Source organism: Aotus nancymaae, unplaced genomic scaffold, assembly GCF_030222135.1.
Source record: "Aotus nancymaae isolate 86718 unplaced genomic scaffold, 86718_ANA_hifiasm-v0.15.2.pri h1tg000022l_1, whole genome shotgun sequence".
In the NCBI taxonomy this organism is placed as follows: Eukaryota; Metazoa; Chordata; class Mammalia; order Primates; family Aotidae; genus Aotus; species Aotus nancymaae.
This window is the reverse complement of record NW_026988435.1, coordinates 30,523,096-30,549,436: the sequence shown is the minus strand read 5'-3', so window position 1 is coordinate 30,549,436 and position 26,341 is coordinate 30,523,096. Positions and strand designations below refer to the sequence as shown.

General features: G+C 36.5%; 1 protein-coding gene across 2 annotated transcripts in view; it reads left to right on the top strand.

Moving 5' to 3' along the window:
• Nucleotides 1-25,173, top strand: part of ADAMTS5 (ADAM metallopeptidase with thrombospondin type 1 motif 5) — a 51,168-nt gene extending 25,995 nt beyond the window's left edge. For both annotated transcript variants that reach the window (XM_064380077.1, XM_012433967.3), the window contains 5 exons: nucleotides 8,352-8,635; nucleotides 10,383-10,566; nucleotides 10,942-11,117; nucleotides 12,719-12,894; nucleotides 18,496-25,173. In XM_064380077.1, the coding sequence (XP_064236147.1) occupies nucleotides 8,352-8,635; nucleotides 10,383-10,566; nucleotides 10,942-11,117; nucleotides 12,719-12,894; nucleotides 18,496-19,063 (1,388 nt within the window). In that variant the 3' untranslated portion in view covers nucleotides 19,064-25,173. The remainder of the gene's footprint in view (nucleotides 1-8,351; nucleotides 8,636-10,382; nucleotides 10,567-10,941; nucleotides 11,118-12,718; nucleotides 12,895-18,495) is intronic.
• The last annotated feature ends 1,168 nt before the right edge of the window (nucleotides 25,174-26,341 follow it).

Here is a 26,341-nt window from a genome sequence, read left to right as displayed (position 1 = left end):
TTAAATTCTGTAAGACTAGGATTAGTGCTGTAAATTATATGAACATACTGAGGAAGTTACAATTTTTAGAAATAATAAATCCCAACCCCTAAGTAATCTTGGAAACAAGCTGTTGCAAATTTCCTAGCATTCTTTAGTACTTTATAATAATAAAAACACAGGAGGGTAGATACACTGGCCTTGGAAAGAATCTTCAGAGATCATGTAGCCAAAATTTCCTCTTTTACAGAAATGGACATATTCTCATTTCTTTTATGTTCTCTTAAGATTCATCTTTCTAAAACTAGTAGTTAAATGAAATATGACAGAAATTATTAATCATAACAATTTTCTATAAAGTTATCTAATGATGTATTGTTCAAAGTTGAATAAAGAGTATCTATGAAAACTGTCTTTTTCCCAGTTCCACAAAGCTTATGATTTAATATTCCCATAATTTTTAGTATGTTGTCTTTTTTGAACTGTGGCTGCATAATACCAGAACAAATAGCAAATTCAAATTATTTCAGACATAAATAAATTCGGCTGCACAGTTCTCTGATACCACGGAGCCAAAATCTGTTCATTAACTCATTTTTACTCCATTAGTGGTGAACAGGTAAGGCTTTAGCTGCCTGTTACTACATATTTATATGTCTCATTTCCAGCTTGGTTTAAAATATATCTCACTACAAAAAAAATGTTCTTTTTTAGTTGAAAGAATGTCTCAATAATTTAAAGACTTGGAAACAACACTAAGAATTAATGTATGAAGCTTTCATTCAGACCAATAATACAATGGTAATTTTATGTTTAGCTTAGTTTACATTGTGGATTAAATGTGGATAAAGTCCTAAAATGAATATTCCTTATAGTCATCCTATCTACATTGATCAGATCAATATCTCATAAAGTCCTTCTTGGGTGGAATCTTAAGTCTCCACTCATAATATTGCTTTTCTGTTTTACTTCTTTTCAGATTTTCTGAAAAGAAAATAACATTAATATTTTATTTCAAAATCACATGTTACACATTCCAAGAAGTTGAGCTAAACCTTGAATCACTAAATGAATGGATTTAGTTGCTAAGGCAGCAAATACTTATGGCTAAAATGGGACCAAATTTTTTTCCCTCTGAAAGTATTAGGTCAGCTAATTACAATGCCGCGGAGAATTTTGTTCCTAATTTTGAAATGATTTATTTATTTCATGTTTATGGAATTTGTGATCGTAATTTCTATGCAGTAAATAATGCTTTTGGCATTATCTTCATTTTTTAATATTAATTCTATATTTTAAAAAGTCCATGCTCTGAATTTTTAAAGATTTCATAACAAATGTACATATTTTTATCTCTGTTTCTGTCCCAAAGAACTCATGATAGAAAACAACTAAGAAAATAATTTTAATAGAAATAGATCTTATTCCTTTGCACTAATAAAAAAGTATCTGAATTTCTCATATGTATATTAAATAAATAAATTCAATTATTACCAAAATTCCTTTAACAGAAGATGCTTATAGCTTACTTATTTACTTTATTTCATCCAATCTAGACTTTTTCACTTTTGAATATGTTGGTTTGGTTAGGCAGTCTTTTGTTTCAATAAAAATCCTATTTTATCAGTAGCTTATAATATGAATAAAGTAAGTTTGGAATAACAAAAAAACAAAGAAAAGCAGTGTGGCACAATGACAAAGCTCAGTTATGTCTTATTTCCTTTCAAAAGAGCATACTCAGTTACAGAATTGAAACAGTGGTACTCCCTGTAGTGCTATTACTTAAAGATGAATTGAAATAACTTAATAACTTTTAAATTGTAACCAAAAAGCTGACTTAAGTCAATGTAAGTGAAAGTGTGGCCAAAGAAACTACTAAACCCACTGTAGAGATTTTTGAGATTCTAACATTTCAGCCACAGAGCATGGGAGAGAATAAGAAGACAGTCAAAGCCCAAGATGATAGAATAACAAACAGATGCGTCTTTGTTAGAAGACTGAATGATATCAGAAAACTATATTATAAAACCTTTTAACTTTACTCATAGGAAGCTACATAGGCTTCTACTCAGAGCCCATTTATTCATATTTTACAGTTCTACCATTTTTCTGTTCTAATTTTCTAGGCCACTCAGCATTTTAAGCAATAAAATAGTCATGAGGGGTGAGGATGCAGAGACTTTAGACAGGTAATCTGAGAGCAAGAAATGATATTATTTGACAATAAGAGAAGAGCTGTAAATAGCAGCTGTAAAACATGAAAGTCACAGTGGTCTGGTACCATTTTCTAAAGGTCGAAAACCCTGTCTCACCAGCACAGTCCCTCAAGTCAGTGCTATATTTCAGCACGATACAATAATTGACACACAGAAAAAAATGATTTTCAGTTATTTAGGAAAGTTAAACTATGAGTACTATAAAGGCAGAAAAGCAATTGCTAGTTTTAAGCAGGTAATCTCATAACACATATACCATTTTTCAATGGTACCTAAAGAGTACATTATAAATGGGAAATCCATTTACGTCTAATATCTCATTCCTCCCCCTCTCACCTCCATCAATACTGGAGAAATGAGATCAGAGAGTAAAATTAAATTCAAAGCATTTGATTTATTTTCAAAATTATTAGCCATAAGTAGCTGGACATTTGTAGCACTTGTCCACTGCCAAATTTAAATTCATTAGTACTGAGTGTTTCCTGATTTAGTTCCAACAAGAAATATGCAGCAATTAGGTTATGGTTGAAAAACCAGTGTGCTCAATCTAAAGTCACTGTGTCTGCAGATCTGTGATTCAGAAAAGGAGAAGTCATGTCTCATGGGACCGCCCCGCTAAACCTTGGCCAAGATACTTGTAGACATTCTGCAGTGTTTTTACAAGCTAGCTCTAGGCAAGCTGGCTAGGAGTATGAGCCTCAGAAATAAAGGTAAGCACTGGCAAAGAAATTGTGCAGTGAAAGCAGGTTATTGAATTTCCTTTCTCAAATGCTTCCTAACCTTGAGTCCAAAAAAAGATAGCTGTGTCTGCTGTGTCCCTGAGTTCACGGTGCCAGACGATGAGAAAGGCCACCACTTCTGTAGATACAGCTCAAGAACATTCGCAACACAGGTTGCTAAGGAAAATCTATAGATGGTTTTGAAAATTTGACATGTAATATAAAGAGCTAACTTTATAGCTACTTACTGAACACAGAACTTTGCACATAAAATGATATTGGAAAACCAGTTCTCTGTATCTTTTGTTAAATATAGACTGTAAAGCTGGCCAGGAAAGCTTAACATCAGCTTTTAAGGTGGTGTTAATAAAATTCAAAGCCAACACTATGGTTGCATCTTGATTTTCATAATAAATATGCTCTTTAATAGAGTGTGCAAATAAGACATATAGTTTAAGGCAACGATGACTGACTTAATTTATTTATTTATATATTTTTGTATTTTTGAGACAGAGTTTCACTCTTCTTGCCCAGGTTGGAGTGCAATGGCACTATCTCAGCTCACCACAACCTCCACCTCCCGGGTTCAAGTGATTCTCCTGCCTCAGTTTCTGAGTAGCCAGGATTATAGGCATGCACCACCATGCCTGGCTAATTTTGTATTTTTAGTAGAGATGGGATATCTCCATGTTGGTCAGGCTGGACTTGAACTCCCAATCTCAGGTGATCCACCCGCCTCAGCCTCCCAAAGTGCTTGGATTACAGGGATGACTTATATATTTAAAAACATTATTTTCTCCTTTGTCATAAAGAATCTTTAATTTAACTTCCTTGCCATCACATCTGCTAAACAGTGTACTTAATGCATCTAACAGCTTCACACCCAGACTCCTTGAGTTGCTTTTGGACAAAAAGTGTCTGTCTTTTTGAAGTGCCCTTGTTCATTCATCTATCACTGGGCCCAAAATGAGTGATCAAAGAGCAGACAAATGCACCCATTTTTCTTTTAACATTAGACATCCAAGTAAAGACCTAAAAGCAGAGGGGCAAGGGCAGCAAGGTGAAGAGAGGACGCAAACAGTGATTGTAAGCAGTGGCGTTAGGCTTCTTTGGATGAGTTTCATTAGGAACATTAACTGATTTCTCCTAGATCATGAATATTTGGGTCAATGCTTAATTTCATATCTGAGCATTGAAAAGGAAGAAAAGACAGAATAACTTTAGTGCTCGAAAAAAAAGTTGAAAATAATAAAGAACAACAACTTTGAGCCTGAGCGTGGTGGCTCACGCCCTGTAATCCCAGCACTTTGGGAGTCCAAGGTGGGTGCATCACCTGAGAGGTCAGGAGTTTGAAACCAGTCTGGCCAACATGGTGAAACCCTGTCTCTACTAAAAATGCAAAAATTATCTGGGCATGGTGGCGTGCGCCTGTAGTCCCAGCTACTCAGGAGGCTGAGGCAGGAGAATCACGTGAACTCAGGAGGTGGAGGTTGCAGTGAGCGGAGATCACGCCACTGCACTCCAGCCTGCTGGGCAACAGAGCTAGACTCCATCTCAAAAAAGCAAAAAGAAAAACAAAAAGAACAACAACTTTGATAATTTCGATTAATCATTAATATGAGAGACAAATAGTACTATAAGTCAGATGTATAAAACTAGAGATTTTTCTGTTCCATTTCCTGGAGGCATGACATTCCTACCATCACCTATTAATGGACTTCGGCCACCATGGAGAGACTAACACATTTTCTTACAGTTTCGTCTCAAATCACAGCATCTTACTTTTTAATTTTTTGTCTTATTTTAATCATTTGGTTCAACATGAATGGTAAAAACATGGATGCAATATGCACACATTAGTGTGCTGACTTTCTTTTCTTTTCCTTTCTTTTTTTTTTGAGACGGAGTTTTGCTCTTTGTCCCCCAGGCTGGAGTCTAATGGCTTGATCTCAACTCACTGCAACCTCTGCCTCACAGGTTCAAGCAATTCTCCCGCCTCAGCCTCCCGAGTAGCTGGGATTACAGGTGCCCACCACCATGCCCAGCTAATTTTTGTATTTTTAGTAGAGACGAGGTTTCACCCTGTTGGTCAGGCTGGTTGTGAACTGCTGACCTCTGGTGATCCACCCACCTTGGCCTCCTATAGTGCTGGGATTGCAGGCGTGAGCCACCACGGCTGGTCTTTCTTTTATAATCTATCCATTTATATATGCACAATGTTAAAACAAAATTTAAAAAGGAAGAAGGACGGAAAGGAGAGAGGGAGGGAGGGAGGAAGAAACTCGCCAATTTGTAGAACAGAACAAACACAAAATGTTGACAGCAAGGCCCAGATCAAATTTCAGACTACAGTGAATTGAAAATATATGAAGTAGATGTGAAGAAGTGATTGAGAATAAAAGTAAAACAGATTAAGAAAAAAATCAGCAGTAGGCTGGATGCCTCCAGAGGTCATTAGAAATTATACCGAAAGGTTGACCCATTTCCGCTTATGCCCCTCCCCCAAACTGTTTACATTTTTTTAAAATAGAAAATGTATATCCAATCTCTTATTACTTAGATTTTAAATCTTTTATACTATGAGATTCAGACTTAGGCTCATATTGATTTGTGTTATTGTTTCTTGTATTGATTTTTGTTATTGTTTCATGGCATCCTTCTAACATTCAGTAGAGATGCTTGTACCTATTTTGTTGCAAAAGGACATAATTCAATGTAAAAATGAAATAATATATACTTTGGCATAAACAGAAATTGATGCAGCTACAAATCCTAGCTGAGAATGCTGGGGTAACACAGTAATTGCAATTCTGAAATAAATTATTTTAAGCAAGAAAAGGTCATCTCCACAAGTATTACCTCTAAGAGAAAATTATAGAGCTGATATATCTTATTTTTAATAGAAAGCAAACATGTTATTTATTTTTAAAACTTGTACTTCTAAATTAAGGTTTGTAAAGAGATGCCACATCTTGAAGTCTCTTTGTTGGAAGACTATTTCAAATTGTTTGCATTATGCGTTTTTTTCACTTGTCATCTACTAGTGAGGTAGAACAGGTGTTAGTGACATAGTCAGGTGGTGAGTTATTTTGGCTCCAGAAAAAATGATGTAGACCCATGCCACGTGCATGCATACATGGTAAAGACTTCCTAGCTAATATTTAGTTACCCAGTCTTACGGTCTGTGCTTTTTAGTAAAATAAAAAAGAAGTTTCTTAAAACAGCACTTTTGAAGAATTGGAAAACATTCTTGCAGACTCAGAGGTTTGTTGACAGTCTTCTATCATCAGCAATCTGCCAAGCAACCCCTGGTTTACACAATACTCCTTTTTTTATTCTAGAATGAAGATAACGTTTTTCATGGAATTCTGAAGCCCTAATCACATTCTATCTTATAAACAAAGCTTAGTGAGCTTTTACTATCATTCTTTCCTATTGACTTGATGTTGATGTTTTTCTGTTAACTTCATGTTTTTCTCCCAGAGTTCTCTTTGGCTGGATACTTATTTGTAATGCTTTTTCTGACTTGCCTTAAGAAGCTTCACCTCTTCAAACGTTCTGGCTCAGAAGTTAAATAGGAATTTTGCTCTTTATTCATTTTCATATAATGCCCCCAACACAGACTGACAAATTCTAAGATATTCACTTTGAAGAAATTTGAATGTACTCCTTAAAAATTTACAGTATACTTAAAATGTGCTGAATATTCTATTTCTCAGTGGAACATAAGAATTTGAATATGACTGTTTTTGGTGAATAAAAACAGTAAGACATTTAAAAGGCTGTTAAATATTCCATTGTTTTGTATTTTTCTGGTCACCCTTAATTCTTTGTTAGCTAATTTCACATTTACAGTAACACAGTGAGAAGAGAAACATTATGCAGATCTTGAAAATAAATTACGGAGAGGTTAGCTAACTTAGCCAGGAGCACTCAACCATTTAGTATTTCACCAGAGTAAGACTTCAGATTGGGTGTTTCTTCCATTAAGCTCAATATTCACCATCTAAAGGATCCTTACACATGGTTGCCCTTCAGCAATACAATCAGGCAGCTACTCACATGCTAACAGAAGCCATATGGCATCTGAAGAGGAGGGCAAGCGCTGGGCATAAAACCATAACAGCTGTGTGACCTTGGGTAACTGGTCTACTGGTCTACCTCTTTTGTGCCTCAGTTTTCTTATCTGTAGGATAAATAAAATGTGTACTAGAATCTGCCTGATGGGGTTGTGGTGGTGAGCATTAAATAAGCTAATACATGTAAAGCATGGAGAATAGTGTGTGTAACTAATATTTGCTATTTTTATTGCTATTGTAATCATTGTGTAAATCCTAAAATCAAGTAAACAGAAAAATACAGAAACAGATGGGCAATGCTTATGCACATGTGTGACAAAAGAAAATTAATGATGTTAACTCACTGGACAGGGACTCTTAGGGAAGCCTTTATGGGGAGGGAAAAGAGAGAGCAAAGCAGATTTAATGTTCTGGATTCTTATTGTCCATGTTTCAGCTTCTATAGAATTCCCATCTCACCCCCTTTGCCTATATACCTTCATATATGATGCAGTGAGACACGTACATGGTTTTAGTAGGTACCCTCCAAATACCCAACAAACACCAATTCTATTAAATAGACACAAAGAGGAAAAGACTATAAAGACTAGACTAATCCTAAATTACCAAAAATTTTTTTTTCTTTTTTCACTGCTCCTTTGTTCTGCGAATCTTGACAGCTTTTTATTAAAATTTTTATCAGTCTGGGAGAAACACTTTATCTCTTTAATTGGAAGGCCTTGAGGGGTAGATCTGAGTCATTTTTCGGTATTTCCAATACCTAGTGTGGTTTCTAGAACATTGTAGGTGCTGAGCAAATGCTTGTTGAGTGTGCAAGAATGAATGAGGAGCCAGCTTGGCTATTATTTATGGAATTAGTGGAAAGGAGACATGATAGGCACATGGGGAAGGGGTGAGTTAGAAATGGAGAATGGGTTATACAAATAGAGTGCCAAGGACAAACTCTGTTTCTCAAAGTGGTAGAGTAAACGCTTCACTACCATTATCATTATTATAGTTGTTACTAAAATTCATGATCCAATTTCCTCTAGGCCTATCCCAATTTTGTTCAGTGCCTTAGCACAATGGCTAAGTTCACAACTAATCATTAAAAAACCATCTTATTTCATCACACCCCTGCCAACCCCATTGTTATAGACACTCCGGAGCGTATCACTCCTGAGAACCCTGGAGGGTATCATGGGCCCAATGAGGTGCCCGGCCTTGTTCCCACGGAGTCCCTCTCCAGAGCATTACACTGTGGATTCGTGGGTGCCTCGTGCTTCAACGCCAGCCGGGACATTTTGTTTTCAGATCCATGATTTTAGTGGTTTGAAACCTAAATACAGAGCAGTGGTCAATCTCAGTTATTCTTGTAGGTAACTGTTTGCTGGATCTACCACGAAAGCAGATTCTGGGCCCCGAAGAACTCCCGGGACAGACCTATGATGCCGCCCAGCAGTGCAACCTGACCTTCGGGCCCGAGTACTCCGTGTGTCCCGGCATGGACGTCTGTGCGCGCCTGTGGTGTGCCGTGGTGCGCCAGGGCCAGATGGTCTGTCTGACCAAGAAGCTGCCTGCCGTGGAAGGGACGCCTTGTGGAAAGGGGAGAATCTGCTTGCAGGGCAAGTGTGTGGACAAAACCAAGAAAAAATATTATTCAGTAAGTGATTTTTCTCATCAGCCAATGCCTGGAGACCCAAGAAGTGAAGTGCATTCTTGTGATGGGTATGGGCACTGTCCTCAGAAGCCTTTATTTTCTAATTGAAAAGTTTTTCCCGGATCGGGGCAGTGGCTCATGCCTGTAATCCCAGCACTTTCGGAGGCCGAGGCAGGCAGATCACAAGGTCAGGAGTTCGAGACCAGCCTGGACAACATGGTGAAACCTTGTCTCTACTAAAAAAACTACAAAAATTAGCTGCCTGTAATCCCAGGTACTCAGGAGGCTGAGGCATGAGAATTGCTTGAACCCGGCGGGGTGGAGGTTGCAGTGAGCCAAGATGGCACCATTGCACTCCAGTCTGGGCAACAAGAGCAAAACTCGGTCTCCAAAAAAAAAAAAAAGGCAAAGAAATAAGAAATGAAAAAAACGTTTCCTTTTGAGATCTATTTACACCTGCTTCTTTCACCTGCAGTGGCCATTCTCAGGGATCAAATACTGGGGAAAATGCAGATACTAGGGGTTTCTTTGCAGATTACATCTTTTAAGAAACACTTGTGTAACTCAGATTCTGTCCAATTGAGACCCCATGTAGGACCCTATTAATTGCTTTTGAGAAGTTTACTTTCAAACTTGTCTTGCTAAAGTTATCAGAATATAAGTATTTAAATTCAGTAAGAAGGTCATAACAGAGCTGACACGTGGTTCTTGTACATATTTGGTGAGCTCCAAATGTCACTTTCTTCCCCCTGACAATAAGTTAATCTAAATTTAGGAACTAAAATAATTTATGGCTGCTCCAGGGAAACACCTCTGCCAGCATATACACAGTCCAACTTCAGGTCAGCGACTGCCCTATTAATTTTCAAGGCCTGAGTAAAATATATACTCCCTCTCAACCCACAAGATTTGCGAAGTTCCTGGAAGAGGATTATCATGTGCTCATTGCCTGTGTCTTTCAGGGTATCACCCAACCATGCATCGTCAGATAGCTTGACTGAGTCAGTCAGAGGCAGTACATATACCCTCTCAGCAAAGCAGTTGATCATATTCTTCCTTTCAGAATCTCTAAGCTCCCTCCCAGAATGTGTCCAGAGAAATAGACTTAGGTTACCATAAAAGGGCTCTTTTTTTTTAAGGGGTGTGCCTGCACGCATGGCCTGAGTGTACTTCAGAGTGTACTTCTGTCACATCTAATTAGGAATTAAGCCAAGTTGGGTCCGTCCGATACATTTATGTACACGTCATAGAGTCTGTCACAGACAGAATGTGGCATATCAACAAAGGGACTGCAGAGTTTTACTGCTAAAGAGAGAAAGAGATGCAAACACAATTAAATAATGCCCAGTGTCACGTAGATCCTTCAGCATTATATATTTCAATAAAGATCCAAGATCAGAGTGGACAAAAAGTTATGATGGTTCAGTGATTTTAATAGAAATGGACCATATCAGATGACATAATTTAAAATGATCCTTAGAAACCAGGAGGTAATCTTTGTGGTGTGCTCAGTACTTAGAATGACACTTTCAGATCCTCTGGCACTGGAGTGGGGAGGGTGGAAAAGATGAACTGCTTAGAATTGGAAATGTGTTGCATTTCCAAAGCATGATCATGTTAAATTCAGTAAAATATAACTGTATCTGTGACAAAGTTTCCACTCTGTCGTTAAATGCAAGTGATTTCCAAATGCACATTTTGAATGTTTTTCTCTCATCTGAGTTAAAATATCTTCTATTTTCTATTTCAGACATCAAGCCATGGCAACTGGGGATCTTGGGGATCCTGGGGCCAGTGTTCTCGCTCATGTGGGGGAGGAGTGCAGTTTGCCTATCGCCACTGTAATAACCCTGCTCCCAGAAACAACGGACGCTACTGCACAGGGAAGAGGGCCATCTACCGCTCCTGCAGTCTCACACCCTGCCCACCCAACGGTACGCTGCCCCCAAGTGCCAGCAACCATCACATGCTACGTGTCATTTGTATTCTAGCAATAATGAATGGGGGAAGCTGGGAAACTAACATTAATCTTATACTACACAATTCCACCCATATGCAGATCAATTACAAACACATATGTGATTTTTAAGTTATTATTATAAGCAGTAGAGTATTCAGAGAATTGGAATAAATAATCACCATTTTGAACGCTATGTCTAGATGAAATCCATCAACATTGGTGAGTAAAGACTGTGGGGAAACAAAACAATGTTTGCATGTTTCCCTTATAATTAACTAATTTAAACACACAAGAATATATCTAGGTTGTAGAACTGATAAGGTAATACTGTAACATGTTTGTTTTCTAGGTAAATCCTTTCGTCATGAACAGTGTGAGGCCAAAAATGGCTATCAGTCGGATGCAAAGGGAGTCAAAACTTTTGTGGAGTGGGTTCCCAAATATGCAGGCGTCCTGCCAGGGGATGTGTGTAAGCTGACCTGCAGAGCCAAGGGCACTGGCTATTATGTGGTGTTTTCTCCAAAGGTAACTACACACCAACTGTTCAGAAGCAGTAGGCGTACTGGTGGAAATTATTTGGTTGAAGGAAGCCTGCAGATGCCAAATGTAAACAGTTATTAGTTTGGGGTCAGTTAGACTTTTGAAGGTTTTTATTTTCATCTCTATAACTTCTGTATTTTCAAACTTTATACAATGAATAAAAATTATTTCACAAACAGAACAAGTAAATGTTTTAAAAGCTATATTTAAAAGGTGTAGCTCCCTGTCAAGGAAGGCAAAGTGTGACCTTAACTTTAAAGTAAGCATGAAAACAACTAGTATTTCCTAAGCGCCATTGTAAAGGAGATTGTAAGGCAAGAAAACTTTCTCTGCTTTTCTATTATTTACTTAAGAATTCCTTTGATGAGCCATGGGGATGGGTTTCAAGATCATATACCTCTGACTCAGGGTTTTGAATAAGTCTTGAACCCTTAATATGAATCAATGTCCCTCTAGTTATCTATGGTACAATATTTGTGTATGGAATATGCCTTATTTTTGCAGGTGAGTGTTTTCTAAATCTATAGCAGAGTTTTATTCTTATGGTCAGTATTATACAGCAATTAATAAATTTGTAAATAGTTGCTACATTTAAAGTCACCTCTAAAACTTGGTCTTCAGAGATTTATAGCATGTTATTGAAAAACAAGCTAGTGTCCAACTTATATAATTTTTTAAATATCATGGTTTTATTAGAAAATAATATATTTTTATTTAAAAGTACTACATAGAAATAAAAACATAAAAATCACATGAAAATACCACCATCTACAGAGCTATTAACCTGATGAAGTATATTCTACTTCAATTCACACACACCCCCGCACATGCATAAAAAGAGTTTTCTGTATACATAAATATAAAATGTATAAGCTTATTTATATATATGTGTGTGTGTGTAAATATACTTACTCACATGCATAAGCCACAATCTATATACACACTGTTTTATAACTAGCTTTTTACTTATACGCTAATCCCTTTATTCAAAATATGTAGTCTCTTCCAGAAGTATGTTCCTCTAACTTCCCAAGACTCCTTTTTCTACACTAATTTGGTTGCCTCTATTTCAGTGTCTGACAGTTCAACACGTAATAGGGAATGCTCTCCAACCATGACATAGCTTTGAATGTCAAGTTTAGATTTTAAAATTTGTCATTATAATAATTATGCAACAAAGAAAGATCTTTGCATTCTCAAGCCTGCTCATATTCACTTTTACACAGAAATAATAGTCCAAAACACTAAGTGAAAAGATTACTTCTATCACTGTAAAAAGTCACTATTGTACCCTGAGAATGTAGTATACATACAAAAACGTAGATGAGTACTTCGTGTCTCCTAACTAATTCAGAGGTACACTCAAGAGAATATGTGTAACCTAGGCTTATCTGAGAATGCTTTCTGCCAATATGTCAAGGATTTTTCAGTTAGATACTACTGGAAACTGTGTTTTTTGGCTTTTATTCTTAATGTATTGTCTCTGCCAATCAAACTCAAAAAATCACAAATAAGAACTTACTAGTTGACCAAAAGAGCAAATACCGACACACATTTCCCACTGCTAATGTGTTTGCATCATTCAGGTGACCGATGGAACTGAGTGTAGGCCGTACAGTAATTCCATTTGTGTCCGAGGGAAGTGTGTGAGAACTGGCTGTGATGGCATCATCGGCTCAAAGCTGCAGTATGACAAGTGCGGAGTATGTGGAGGAGACAACTCCAGCTGTACAAAGATTGTTGGAACCTTTACTAAGAAAAGGTAATATGATGGAACCTTTGCCTTCATATGAATTGAACAAAGCTTTAGACTCTTGCAAAATTGATAAAGAGGGACTCATATTACATCTTAAGTTATCTATAGGAGGAGGTCTAACGTGGCTCTGGTAACAATTTTGAATATGAGAAGGAAGAGAGAGGAGATGAGTAAAATTCTGGTTGCTCAGGGAAAACTCATGGTGCTTCTGGAAGCAGATAAACTGCAGTAGCCATGGGAGTCGATAACTTGCAGAGTCAGAAAACTGAAAAGAAAAAGTGGGTGACATTCTACTTTAGTGCTATCTTGCAGATCTATTGTTATTCCTAAAACAATTTAGGAAAGATTGGCTGGTTTCTATCTTAACTATGTTTTTCAAAACAAATTCTCTGTACACTGTGGTTTTTTTTTAAGAAAACATTTCTCCTTGCAAAATGTAAGTTCACTGCAATGGTGTGGGCAACAATCCTATTTTATAGTGAAGTATCCTGGTTTATATCCACTCTCTAAAGAAATATATACAGCAATGTGTGTCTCCTTCTTCCTCTTGTGGTACTAGATTACACTTTACTTTAAATATTTAAGTTTATAAAGTACCAATTTCTGGCATAAAATATGCTATCAGGTAGAATGGCTGAGTTGGCTAGAGTCTGATAAAATACAGGCTTTCTCCTCTTCTTCTCCAAATCACTCTTAGGCTGAGTGGTATTCATTGAATATATCTGTGTTGTCTGTAACTTGAGAGTAATATACAAACCAAATCAACAATAGAATCTGTTAAAATAATTAAACATGTTAATGTAAAAAAACTATAAATTATCTCTGATGTGATTTGAAAATATATGGCTGAAAAATTTATTTTGAGTTAAAATATGCATTACTAATTCTATTTGCTAATGAAATGACAATTATTCACCTAATTAATTGTGTTAGACCTTCTATGTCAAAAACCCTGCATATCCAATTATATCCTACATTTTTATATGTTTAAAATGTATAAAACACCTTAGAGATGATCACTTCAACCTTTTGTTTTAAAAATGAGATGGACTGAAAATTTAGGAGTTAGCCAATCCTCCATGGCTGATGAAAGCCAGAGAAGAGCAGACACCGTAACTGAAACCCTAGACTGCACAGGTCATTTTGAGAAAAAAAAAGGAAAAAGGAAAGAGAAAGAAAGAAGGAAAGAAAGAAGGGAATAAAGAAAGAAAGAGAGAGAGAGAAAAGAAAAGAAAAAAAGAGAGACAGAGGGAGGGAGGTGAAAATAAAGAAAGAGAAGGAGAGAGAGAGAGAATTCAGGAATCATATTAGAAACAAAAATATTTTTAAAAAGCAATACCTTATATACTATATGGTATATTTTCTCTCCTATATAAGGTTATAAATCCCTTTTCAAAATGCTAAATTTAGCATTTTAAGTGTTTTTGTGTTGACAACTTATATCTGCACATTTTTTCACAAGAAAAGATGAAGAAATTCATTATAGCAGCAAATGGTATGCAATGTAATCACTTGCAAATTGTTTTGACCAAAATTATATTATGGTACAAATGATCTGTTTTAGTCATTAAAATTAATTACCTATGGAGGCCATAGTAACTTATATGATTTATAAAAAAAGAACATTGATCTCAGGCTGGAATATTTGTAATCAAGCTTTGGCTGATTCCTTGGCCACGTGATCCTTGAATTGTTACCTAATTTCTTTACCATGAGATTTACTCAAAAGTAAAGTGGAAAAAAAAAAAAAAAAGTAAAGTGGAAATACCAGTAATTATTATCATACAGTTAATAAAACTGTTGTGAAGATGAAATGGGTTAATACATATTAAAATATTTCATCAAGTTTAAGCCTATTCACAATATGACTCTAATCTTAACTCACCCCTCCCTCGGTTTTCCTCATCTTAGTAAATGGCAACTCAGTCTTTCCACTATTGAAGCCAAAACTTTGGAGTCATAGTTCGCATCTCATTTTCTCTCACACTCCACATTCATCCATCAGCAGATCCTGTCAGTTCTATTTCCAGATCTCCAGAATCCGGGTGCCCCTCACCACCGTGACCACTCCCACTGCAATCCAAGTGTTTCTCAGATCTTGCTTAGACTAACAGTGTAGTCTTCTCGCTGGCCTCTGGACCCTTTGCCTCTCAATCTCATCTTACCAAGCAAGGGAAGCCAAGGCTATTACCCAAATCAGATCATTGCATTCCTTTGATCAGTACCCTCCAATGGCTTCCATCTTACTTAGAGTCAATGCCCAAGACTGTATTGTAATCTCCAAGTTGCTAAAAGATCTGACCCCTTCCCTCCTCTGTGTCTTTTCTACACTGTCCCTTTCCCTTGCTCTGCTCTGACCACAGCGGACTTTCTGGCACCTCAAAAACATGACACCAGGTATGTGAATGCTATTTCCTCTGCCTGGAACACTTTCTGCTATTAATAAGCAATACACCTTCCAGATTCTTTTTAGGTCGCTGTCAAATGTCACCTTCCCAGATAGCAGCTACCATAAATGAACAAGATACCTCCTCCATTCTCACCACTACTGTCTAACTTCTTACCTTACTCTGTTTCCTCACAGCTCTTATCAGTTGATATCACCACATACTTTGTTTGCTGGGAGTTGACTAAAACATCCCTTCCCTGACAGCATGCTTGAATACAAATGAATATATTTCTTCATGACAGACATTGTTCTTGGCACTGTGCAGATAGCCCTGAACAAAACAAGATTCCCTTGCCCTGCCAGCCATACTTTATCAGAGTTATATGAAAATCACATACATTTATGGTAGTCAGGGAAGCTGGTCAGTGTCTGGAGTGTAAATGATACCAAGCAGGGTGTAAAGAAAAGGAATCAGGAATACCAAGAGAATCATCTTTTACTAAGGCACTAAAAAATCAGGGCACTAATACTCAGGTTTACTAGTGCTTGTGAAACTCAGTTTGAAGACCTGCAGCAATACTGTCCATCACGCTGATTCTCGTCAAGATGAGACAAGCTTTAAGGAACAAGGATAAACACCAAAAAAAGGTTTCCTTATCCTTATCCTTTATTTTCCTTACTCCTTACTGGGCATTATTTAAACTCTGGACATACCCAGAATTTAATTTCATTTAACTGCTATAACACGACTGGCAAGGGTCAGGGTTTTATGCCTTGGGACATAGTGAAAAAGAGCACTAATTGGGAGTCAGGAAGCTGGCTTTTTTTTCTTTCTTTCTTTCTTTCTTTTTTGATAGAGTTTCACTCTGTTGTCCAGGCTGGAGTGCAGTGGCATGATCTTGACTGATTGCAACCTCCACCTCCCAGGTTCAAGTGATTCTCCTGCCTCAGCTTCCGGAATAGCTGGGATTTAAGGCATGGGCCACCATGCCCAGCTACTTTTTGTATTTTTAGTAGAGAAGGGGTTTCACCATGTTTGCTAGGTTGGTCTCAAACTCCTGTCCTCAGGTGATGCCCCTGCCTCGGCCTCCCAAAGTGCTGGGATTACAGGCATGAGCCACCGCGCCCAGCTGAGCCTGGAGTTTAAGCCTAACACTGCCACTAATTAGCTCTGGAGTGAACTTGTTCAAATACTTTCATATATCCCGATTTCATACCCTTTTTGTGTAAGATGACATATTTATCTCCAACATAGCCTCCTTTAAGACAGGGTCTCATTCTGTTACTCAGGCTGGAGTGCAGTGGTGCAATCATAGCTCACTGCAGCCTCAAAGACCTGGGTTAAAGTGATCCTCCCACCTCAGCCCTCCCAGTAGCTAGGAGCATAGACATGCACCACCATCCCCAGCTAACTTTTTCATTTTTTGTAGAGACAACGTCTTCCCTATATTGCCCAGGCTGCTCTTGAACTCTTGGCCTCAAGGAATTCTCCAACATCCCTTTTGACTTTGTTTGAAGCCACCGTAGTTTCATGGATTCTCTATTAATATTAGGTACTACAAAAAACATCTGTAATATTAGGTACTACAAAAAACATCTGTAACAAAGTCTGATCTGTAATGTACTACAAAAATGAAAATAATGAACAGAATAAGCAATGCCCTGCGCATTGCATCATCTCTATTCAACACTGTAAGAAGCTTTAATAGCTGTCTGGCTGTCACTGTAGAATAGATTGGCCTGTAGACAGGGGGCTTCCTTGGCAATAAGCTTCCTCTCCAATTCAGAGGATATTCTGGAGTAAAGGAAACACACTTGGATTTTTAGCATGTGAATAAGAACCGGAAATGAGATAGTTCAGGTCTGCAAGTCAGTCAAACAGAGCAAGCAATAATATTCCTGTTTAAATAACTAGGAAAGTGAAATATATAGGGACCTTATGAAATTATTTTAAAAGACAAAAATTTAGGCAAAAGTTGACTCCTCACTTCACCCTCGTTGCTTAATTAGCATTTCCATCCAAGCATTCATCACAGGTTTATGGGTATTAAAGATATTTATGCCTTTGCCCATTTTCCTGAACAGATGATGGCTCTTTGAAGACATATGTCATTCATCATAAAGCCTTTCTCAATCTATCATATCTTATGGGCATTAAGAATTCAGAAAAATTTGCTAAGTCATTAAAAAAATTCCCCTTTTATGATGGTATTAGTAATATCATTACCCAATTTCAGAATTGTATGCTTCATTTAGTGGCCTGTCCTACAAAACCCAGAGTTCTAGTAGAAAGGGATGCAGAGACTCTACTCATCTCTAGTCCAAAATCAAATTAAATCTGTGATCCCAAGTTAGTGTGCACATTGGAACAATGTGGGGAGTTTCAAAAAGTACTCTTGCCTGTGCCCTATCCTGGAAGATCGGGATTTAATTGGTCTAGGGTGTGGGTAGGCTCCAGAAGATTTAAAAGATTCCCCCCTAATTCTAATGTGCAGGCAAATTTGAGAAACATTACAGAATTATATGAGATTAAGTGAAGGCATATTTCTGTCAGTTTATGTTTAAATATATTCCATTTTGTGCCAGAAAAAACGTAAAGTAGATTTGTAAAGGCAATAGGATTTGATAAGGATGAAAATGGTTGTATAAATCTTGAAAGTTAGCATACTTTTTTTTTTTTTTGAGATGGCTCTGTTGCCCAGGCTAGAGTGCAGTGGCGTGATCTTGGTTCACTGCAACTTCTGCCTCCTGAGTTCAAGCGATTCTCCAGCGCCAGCCTCCCGAGTAGCTGGGATTACAGACATGCGTCACCACGCCTGGCTAATTTTGTAGTTTTAGTAGAGATGGGGTTTCACAATATTGGCCAGGCTGGTCTCGAACTCCCGACCTCAGGTGATCTGTCTGCTTCGGCCTCCCAAAGTGCTAGGATTACAGGCATGAGCCACCACGCCTGGCCATAAATTTTTAAAATAAAGGCAGGTTGTTAGCATCATCCTAATTTTGAACAGCTCAATTAAAATGTATACAATATTGTAGTCTAAATGCAATTTTGTCATAAAAAATAATTTTTAAACCCAATTTTAATCTCTTAAATACATTAAAACTGTGTGTTAAGAAAAGACTTTCAGAGAATTTCTGTTTATTTGTTAAGTGTTTACTTATTTTTTCTCCTTTGTTTACCTACCACCCCCACTTCCTGTGAATATTTCTACTTCCAGTAAGGGTTACACTGATGTGGTGAGGATCCCTGAAGGAGCAACCCACATAAAAGTTCGACAGTTCAAAGCCAAAGATCAGACTAGATTCACTGCCTATTTAGCCCTCAAAAAGAAAAACGGTGAGTACCTAATCAATGGAAAGTACATGATCTCCACTTCGGAGACTATCATTGACATCAATGGAACAGTCATGAACTACAGCGGTTGGAGCCACAGGGATGACTTCTTGCATGGCATGGGCTACTCTGCCACGAAGGAAATTCTAATAGTGCAGATTCTTGCAACAGACCCCACTAAACCATTAGACGTCCGTTACAGCTTTTTTGTTCCCAAGAAGTCCGCTCCAAAAGTAAACTCTGTCAGTGGTCATGGCAGCAATAAAGTGGGATCACACACTTCGCAGCTGCAGTGGGTCACAGGCCCATGGCTTGCCTGCTCTAGGACCTGTGACACAGGCTGGCACACCAGGACAGTGCAGTGCCAGGATGGAAACCGGAAGTTAGCAAAAGGATGTCCTCTCTCCCAAAGGCCTTCTGCATTTAAGCAATGCTTGCTGAAGAAATGTTAGCCTGTGGTTATGATCTTATGCACAAAGATAACTGGAGGATTCAGCACCGATGCAGCTGTGGTGAACAGGAGGTCTACAGAACGCACAGAAAGTCATGCTTCAGTGACATTGTCAACAGGAGTCCACTTATGGGCAGAATCTGCTCTCTGTGACCAAAAGAGGATGTGCACTGCTTCACGTGACAGTGGCGACTTTGCAATATAGAAACACTTGGGAGTTATCAAACACCCCCTGGGCTTACAAGAAAGAAAGAAACACTGATGAATGTAGAATCAGGGGACATTTGAAGATGGCAGAACAGTCTCCCCCTTGTCACCTACCTCTTTAGAATGTCTTTAACGGCATCATAATCATTTTTCACCCATAATACACAGTAGCTTCTTTTTACTGTTTGTAAGTACATTCTCCCTTGGTATGTCACTTTATATCCCTTGGTTCTATTAAAATATACATATATATATTTCTATAAAAAAAGTGTTTGACCAAAGTAGGTCTGCAGCTATTTCAACTTCCTTCAGTTTCCAGAAAGAGCTGTGGATATTTTACTGGAAATTAAGAACTTGCTGCTGTTTTAATAAGATTTAGTATATTTTGTGACTACAGGAGGTAAAGTTTCAGTCAAACAACCATTTTGACAGCAAGTATCTTCTGAGAAATTTTGAAAAGTAAATAGATCTCAGTGTATCTAGTCATTTGAATACATACACGGGTTCATTTACTTAAACCTTTGACTGCCTATATTTTTTTCAGGTAGCTAGCCAAATTAATATGTAATTTCAGATACAGAAGTAGGGTGTGTGTGTGTGTGTGTGTGTGTGTGTGATCAGTACTCAAGAGTCTAAAAACTAGTTTCCTTGTGTTGGAAATTTAAAAGGAAAAGAAATCATATTTCACTGTGTTTTCAATTTGTATTTTCACAACTATTTTCTCTTTCCAGCATCTGATGTCTCACAATGTATAATATACATACAAAACACACAGCAAGTTTTCTATCATGTCCAATATCTTCAACATTGGTATACCTCTTACCAGCAAGCCTTTAAAATGCATTTGTGTTCGCTTACTTGTTTTGTTCAAGGGTTTGGTAAGACCTACAATATTTTGTACTTCTTGACTTAGTTTATTAGAAACATTAAATATCACTTGGTAGTTAGCCACATTGAGAAATGGTTATCATTATTAATGTGGTTAATGTAGAAAAGAGGTTAATATTAATAAGACTGTTTCCACACCACAGGCAATAATTTCTTAATTTTTTAAATCTAAGTATATTCTGACTGTACTAAAGATTTTTCCCAACTGGAAAGCGCTTGGTTGTACCCGTAAGTGTTTGAGTGATGAAATGTGATGATTTTCAGGAACTTGTTTTGTTCCCATAGCCTGTTTAGGTAGGTGTAAGTAGGTTGTAAATTTGAATAGTTAGACATGGAAATTATTTTATAAGCACACACCTAAAAATATATTTTTAGATGGTAAAATGTACACCTCCTCATCACCAACCTCACAGCTTAGAAAAATCTAAGGTGTTTCATTTCACTGGGATTGTTTTTTCTGTGAAATACTGCAAAGCTGATTTTTTTACAAAAAATCATAGTAATCATACCAAATGTGCCTGTTAAAGATTTTCATATAAAGATGCTAGGGAACCATTGTTAGAGGTCCACAAGCTCATGAGAGTTTATTTTTATTATAAGATACTTTTAATATAAAAGAATTATGTAACTGATCACTATATCACATCATTTCAGTGGGCCAGGAAAATAGATGTCTCACTGTTTTAAGTATTTTCTTAAGAAATTGCTTTTTAAACAAATAATTGTTTTACAAAACCAATAATCATCCTTTGGATTTTTCATAGACTGACTTTGCTTTAGATGTGGTCATTTTTTTTCTTAATAAATTATCAGTTTGAGAAATGAGGCCTGTACAAGGCTGATAACCTATACCTGTTGGAGATAACACAATGCCAAGGGCAGAAAGCCAACTAGTCAAATAAGTAAGAAAATAATAATAATAATAATAATCCCACTGCCATTTGTCTGTGCAAAGAGAATTAGGAGAGAGGTTAATGTTACTTTTTTCCATTTTGGAAATAATTTTAATCAAGTAACTCAAATGTGACCAAATTTATTTTTATTTTTTGTGGTTATATTCCCAACAATTAAAAAATAATTGAGCCATAAATGTAGTTGTCTCCTACTCTGCTTCTCTTACTATACTCATAAATTTTTAATATGATATCAATGATTCATGTTTCCCCCAAATAGTGATGGTTTACACCTCTCATGGAAACAATCCTAGAGAGCTTAGAGCAAATAAACCACTATTCCATGCTTTTAAGTAGTTTTCTCTACCTTTTCCTTATGAATCTCACTGGATTGACTGAGGAATGTATGTTTAAATTCCTGGAGAAGATGATATGGATTGGAAACTGAAATTCAAAGAAATGGAGTGTTCAATAGATACCAAGAATTATGAACAAAGGGAAAATTCTATACAACTCAATCTAATTCAGACAGACTTTGTACTGTCTTTCAACTTTCTGTTGATGCACCTTGAATTTTTAAAAAAATATCTAGAATTCAGGATGCTAGGGGCTACTTCTTAAAAAAAAAGAATTTGCCTGAAAATGCTCAGGTTTGTAAGAATCTAATCGCACTTATGTAACTAAGCACTTCGTAATAAGTTTTATTAAGTACAAAGGGAGCCAGAAAAACAATGACATTCATTTCCTCTAGAACAAAAAATTTAAATTAAGCCCTGCCTTGCTGTTTAGAAATATAAGGGCATTGTTATAATATATTCAATAAAGTTAGCTTCCTTTGCCTTCCTGTGGAAACAGTTTTATCCCACTAAACTAGGAATTAGGGATGAATCACAAAGAAAAAGCTGCAGCACTGAAAAAAGGTAATTTATTGTTTTTGCAACTGGTATGTGAATTTGTGTGATAAAATTATTTATTCTTATTTAACAAAAAAATGTGCAAATTTTTCTATATTTAAAATGTTTTGCTGTTCTACTTTTTAATTTATGCTTCATGTTTGTGTATAAAGTACACTTTTACACTTTGTGAGTTTACATAATATACAGCACTGGTTGCTTTTGTATTTTTTTACAGAAAGCTTCTGTGTGAAACAGGTGTATATGTATATATTCCTCATGTATTCTTATTCTGATACTATCATTTTTCTTTCCAAGGAAATTTTAATCTTTCATGACTAATAGTGTTCATTACTTGTAGCTATGATAGTAAGTCTTCTACATCACACTAGCACTAATTTTTCCCAGTCACAAATAAGAGAAACACTCAATGAAACAAGTTTTAAATTTGGGTTCACAGATAGCCTAAAAGCTTCCTGTAGATGTTAAGACACAGTCACGAATCAGATCCCTTCACTTCATCGAGGAACTTGGACAAGTTGATGTCGATATATTAGATGAAAGTTGTGTACACACAACTTCTGAGGGATACAATGATAATAAAACCATGTGTTGTCCTTTTCTGCTTTAGAAACGCCCCCTAAAATTAACATCATTTAGTCTCTAGTGTCTGTAGGATTCTACAGACAAGCACAAATAAATTAGATTTGTATAACAGATGCTAGTAGTTATAACTGTTTCTACAAATATGGGGTGTCGATTAAGAGAATGTGATGTTTTTCTACTACTGTTGAACGCTATGGAGTGATTATAGGACTTGAAGTAGGCAGAGTCACCTCTGATGATATCAGCTTGCCTCTGTGATTTCAAAGCCTGATCCTGGCAGTAAGACAAAGCACGCTGGGACACACAGCCAATCTCTGGTTGTGATATTTCCCCATTGATTCCATCCTTGTTAACAAGATCATTGTAATGGTTCAGGTGAGGACAGCAGACAGATTCAAAGTCCAGAACTTATGCTGTTACTTAGAGTTCATACTTTGTAAAATAAGATTGAATTTAATAATGATCAAATTTTTCTAATAGTCTCTGGCAGAGTGTATAATCTCATTGGCATGATCAGTGAATATTACGAATCTCTTTATAATGAAATGATGCTATACAAATATCTTATATTTGCTAACATTTCAAAACTACTAAATAAATGAAATAGCCATGTGTAGAGAAATGCTCATCTAAAGCTTTAATAGAACCAAATTCAAGACAATGTATCATTTAGACACACATAAAAGGAACTTGTATGCTTTCTCTATCGTTTTTCTCATTTGCCAAAAATCTATAGTTTTAGATTATCAAACAGATAGATCAACTTAACTGGCTAGTACATGGAAAGAAATCTTCCTAATAACCATCTATTAGCATAATCTATGGGGATAATTTCTCAAATTATATCATGATGCATATCAACTCTATAATGCATAATTGTGTTCCATTTATTTAATGTATAAGAGCATATTGAAAAACTAAACCATGTATTAGCCAAAAAAATGGAATACAGGTGGTGTTCAGATCAGTAAAACATTCATTCCGGCAAATGCCTGCTGGGGGCCATGATACCATTCTTAATGCAGGTTTTATGGGAAAACTAAAGGAATATGTTATTAGATGATGCCAGTTTTGAAAAAAGTAAGACATTAACATACACATTAGTTAGCCCAGTTAATTGCATCCTACTAATATACTTGCACTTTAGCAATAATGTTGCTGTCTCTGGTCCTTATTTTGTGGCTCTAACTAACTAGACCATGTGGACTGTAAAGGCCAGATGAAAAAATAAGTAATGGCCCATCATCCTACAATGTACTGCCACATCAGCGTGACCTAAAAGTCTAACACTGTGAGGAAAACTGTGATTTGTAGGAAGAAAAAACAGAAAAACAGGGCATGCTTTTTAACTTTTTTTTCACTTTCCTTTGGCACATCCAATGAAAAATTGTAATTTTTACTGAGGTGCTAACATCTTTCATGACCAAATGTCAAATGTGGTATTTCTGAGTTACTATTTTTCTACATGATTTTCCAGTTTGCAAGGAAGATCTCTAAGCTTTTTGTCAGGGTAGGGCACAACTAGATACTCAAAGTTTGGAAAATAAGTCCATCCAATGATTGTTTTGACCAACAGTGGTCAGTGACAGAAAATGTATGTGCATCTGAGGACATTTAAGGGGTCATTAAAACTTGAAGAGCATCAGGCCAGAGTAGCAGACTTTTAGATGAGTCATATTTCAGCATTCACTAAGTCCTCAGCCTTCCACGTAAACTTTCATGTATATTTGGCCTGATTTTTTTTTCAAGCTTTGCAATAGTTTAAGTTAATAGTAAACACTTGGTGACTATATCTCAGCCTTTTCTTTAACGACTCACAATATATTAGGAACATGTCTACCTATACTAAGAATATATTTACAATAGAAGACCACACTGTGTGACTTTGTAAAGCTAGACTTTTGATTAAGAAATACATAGTCTCTGGATGGTATTTTTGCATTACACACTCAGGCACGACATAAACATTGATGGTTCATCTTGCTACAATTAGGGGTTGACAAACACTACTTACACATTTGTATGACCTATTAGAGGAAATCATACACATGCATTGTAAATAGACTTTGAAGATAACTAAATAGATTGAAATATGTTGCATTTGATAGAAGCAATGGCACAAATATTTGGTTTCCATATTAGAATCTGTGAGTAAAGTCAAGTAATAAACCTAAGTAGGTATAATTGAGATTTTTAAACCTTGAAACTTGCTTTGATGGTGGAGAAAATCATTGAAGATTTACATACTGTATATAAGATGTAAATTGTAAGCTGCTTATTACCCTCAATTTTCCAGAAGCAATGGCATATACTGCAGTTGAAAAACCAAAAATCTTGGAAAACTAAGACGGGTCTTGTTTAAAGTGTCTCTCAGCTTCGGCAACCTTCAAATCCTAATCAACTATTTAAAGCATTACTATGTCTTGTAGCCTGCATTCCACAACAGCTCTGTTATTCAGGTAAACCACTTGAACTAAGCCGTTTGGGACCTATACTGTAATATTTTTCATTGAGGAACAATATCCTATTTTGTAAAGCATTTTCCTATGTGTGACTTTAAACTGTAAAATTAAACATTGCTTTTGTGGTTTCAGTGGGCATAATAAATATAAATTGTAAACTAGGTTAAAGTATGTACTGCATATAATATGTGTTAGAGTTGGAAACGATTGTCCATTTATTTTTAATTTTCTCATAACAGTGGTAGCACCCAGCCGGGTCTCAGGGAAGCCCCAGGCTCTTTGTAATTCCTATCATTGCTCACCCTCTTTGTCATAGATAATTAATACTTTACCTTAGTTAAAGTTTCATGAAACTATTGCTTCTAGTTCTTTTTACCAGACTGTCAACCCCTGAAGACTGTGTACTATTAAAACTCTGGTGTTAAACTAGAAACAGCAAGCAACGTAACCTACCACTTCATTTTTATTTTTTATATCTAAACTTAGTCCAGATATAAAGAGTTGAGATAATTATGCGTGCATAGAAATGCTTTTTAGAAAATCTAAAATTGACTAGCAAAAGTCTATTTTATAACATTTATAACATTAAGCTTCCACAGAGCTTTAATTCCCTTTAAAGCTGAAATCATTACTTTTTAGCATACATTTCAAACACTGAATTTCCCTCTCATATCAAATAGTATTTTAGAATTGTGGTACTTTAAATTTTCTCCTTAGGAGGATGTATACTTTTAACAAAATGATTTAAAACATCTATATTTTTTTTAAATGGTAATATATACACACACATACACACACACACACACACACACACACACATACACTAGCTATCAAAATATAGCTAAGATTTATTCAACCTCTCATTGCATTAGGGCCTGTAGTAATCACCCCACAAACTTTCTACTACAAATTTCTCCCCATGCATTTTGGCCCTGGTGAGATTGGTATTAAGATTCCATATTACAGATAACAGTCACGATATAGTAGCCATTAATTATTATCTAGTCCGTTGGTGCAAAAGTAATTCCTCTTTTGCCATTCCTTTTATGGCAAAAACTGCAATTCCTTTTACACCAACTGAATAGGTTTCACCAAGTGCCAATCACTGTTGTAAGCACCTTAGATGGTTGTTTTCAATTGTCGGTTTCTGGAAGCACTGAGTCTTAAATCCTTTTGGACTGTGAATCTGAGCGAGGGATTGCAGGGTGGCTGGAGGACTGACTGCGCAAGATTAGAGAAATGGAGGGAAGCGTTTAGGTGCCCTTATGCGTCAGCCCCCTGAGTAAAAGCAACAGCTATCCTAAAATTCCAATGAAAATGGTAAGGAAAC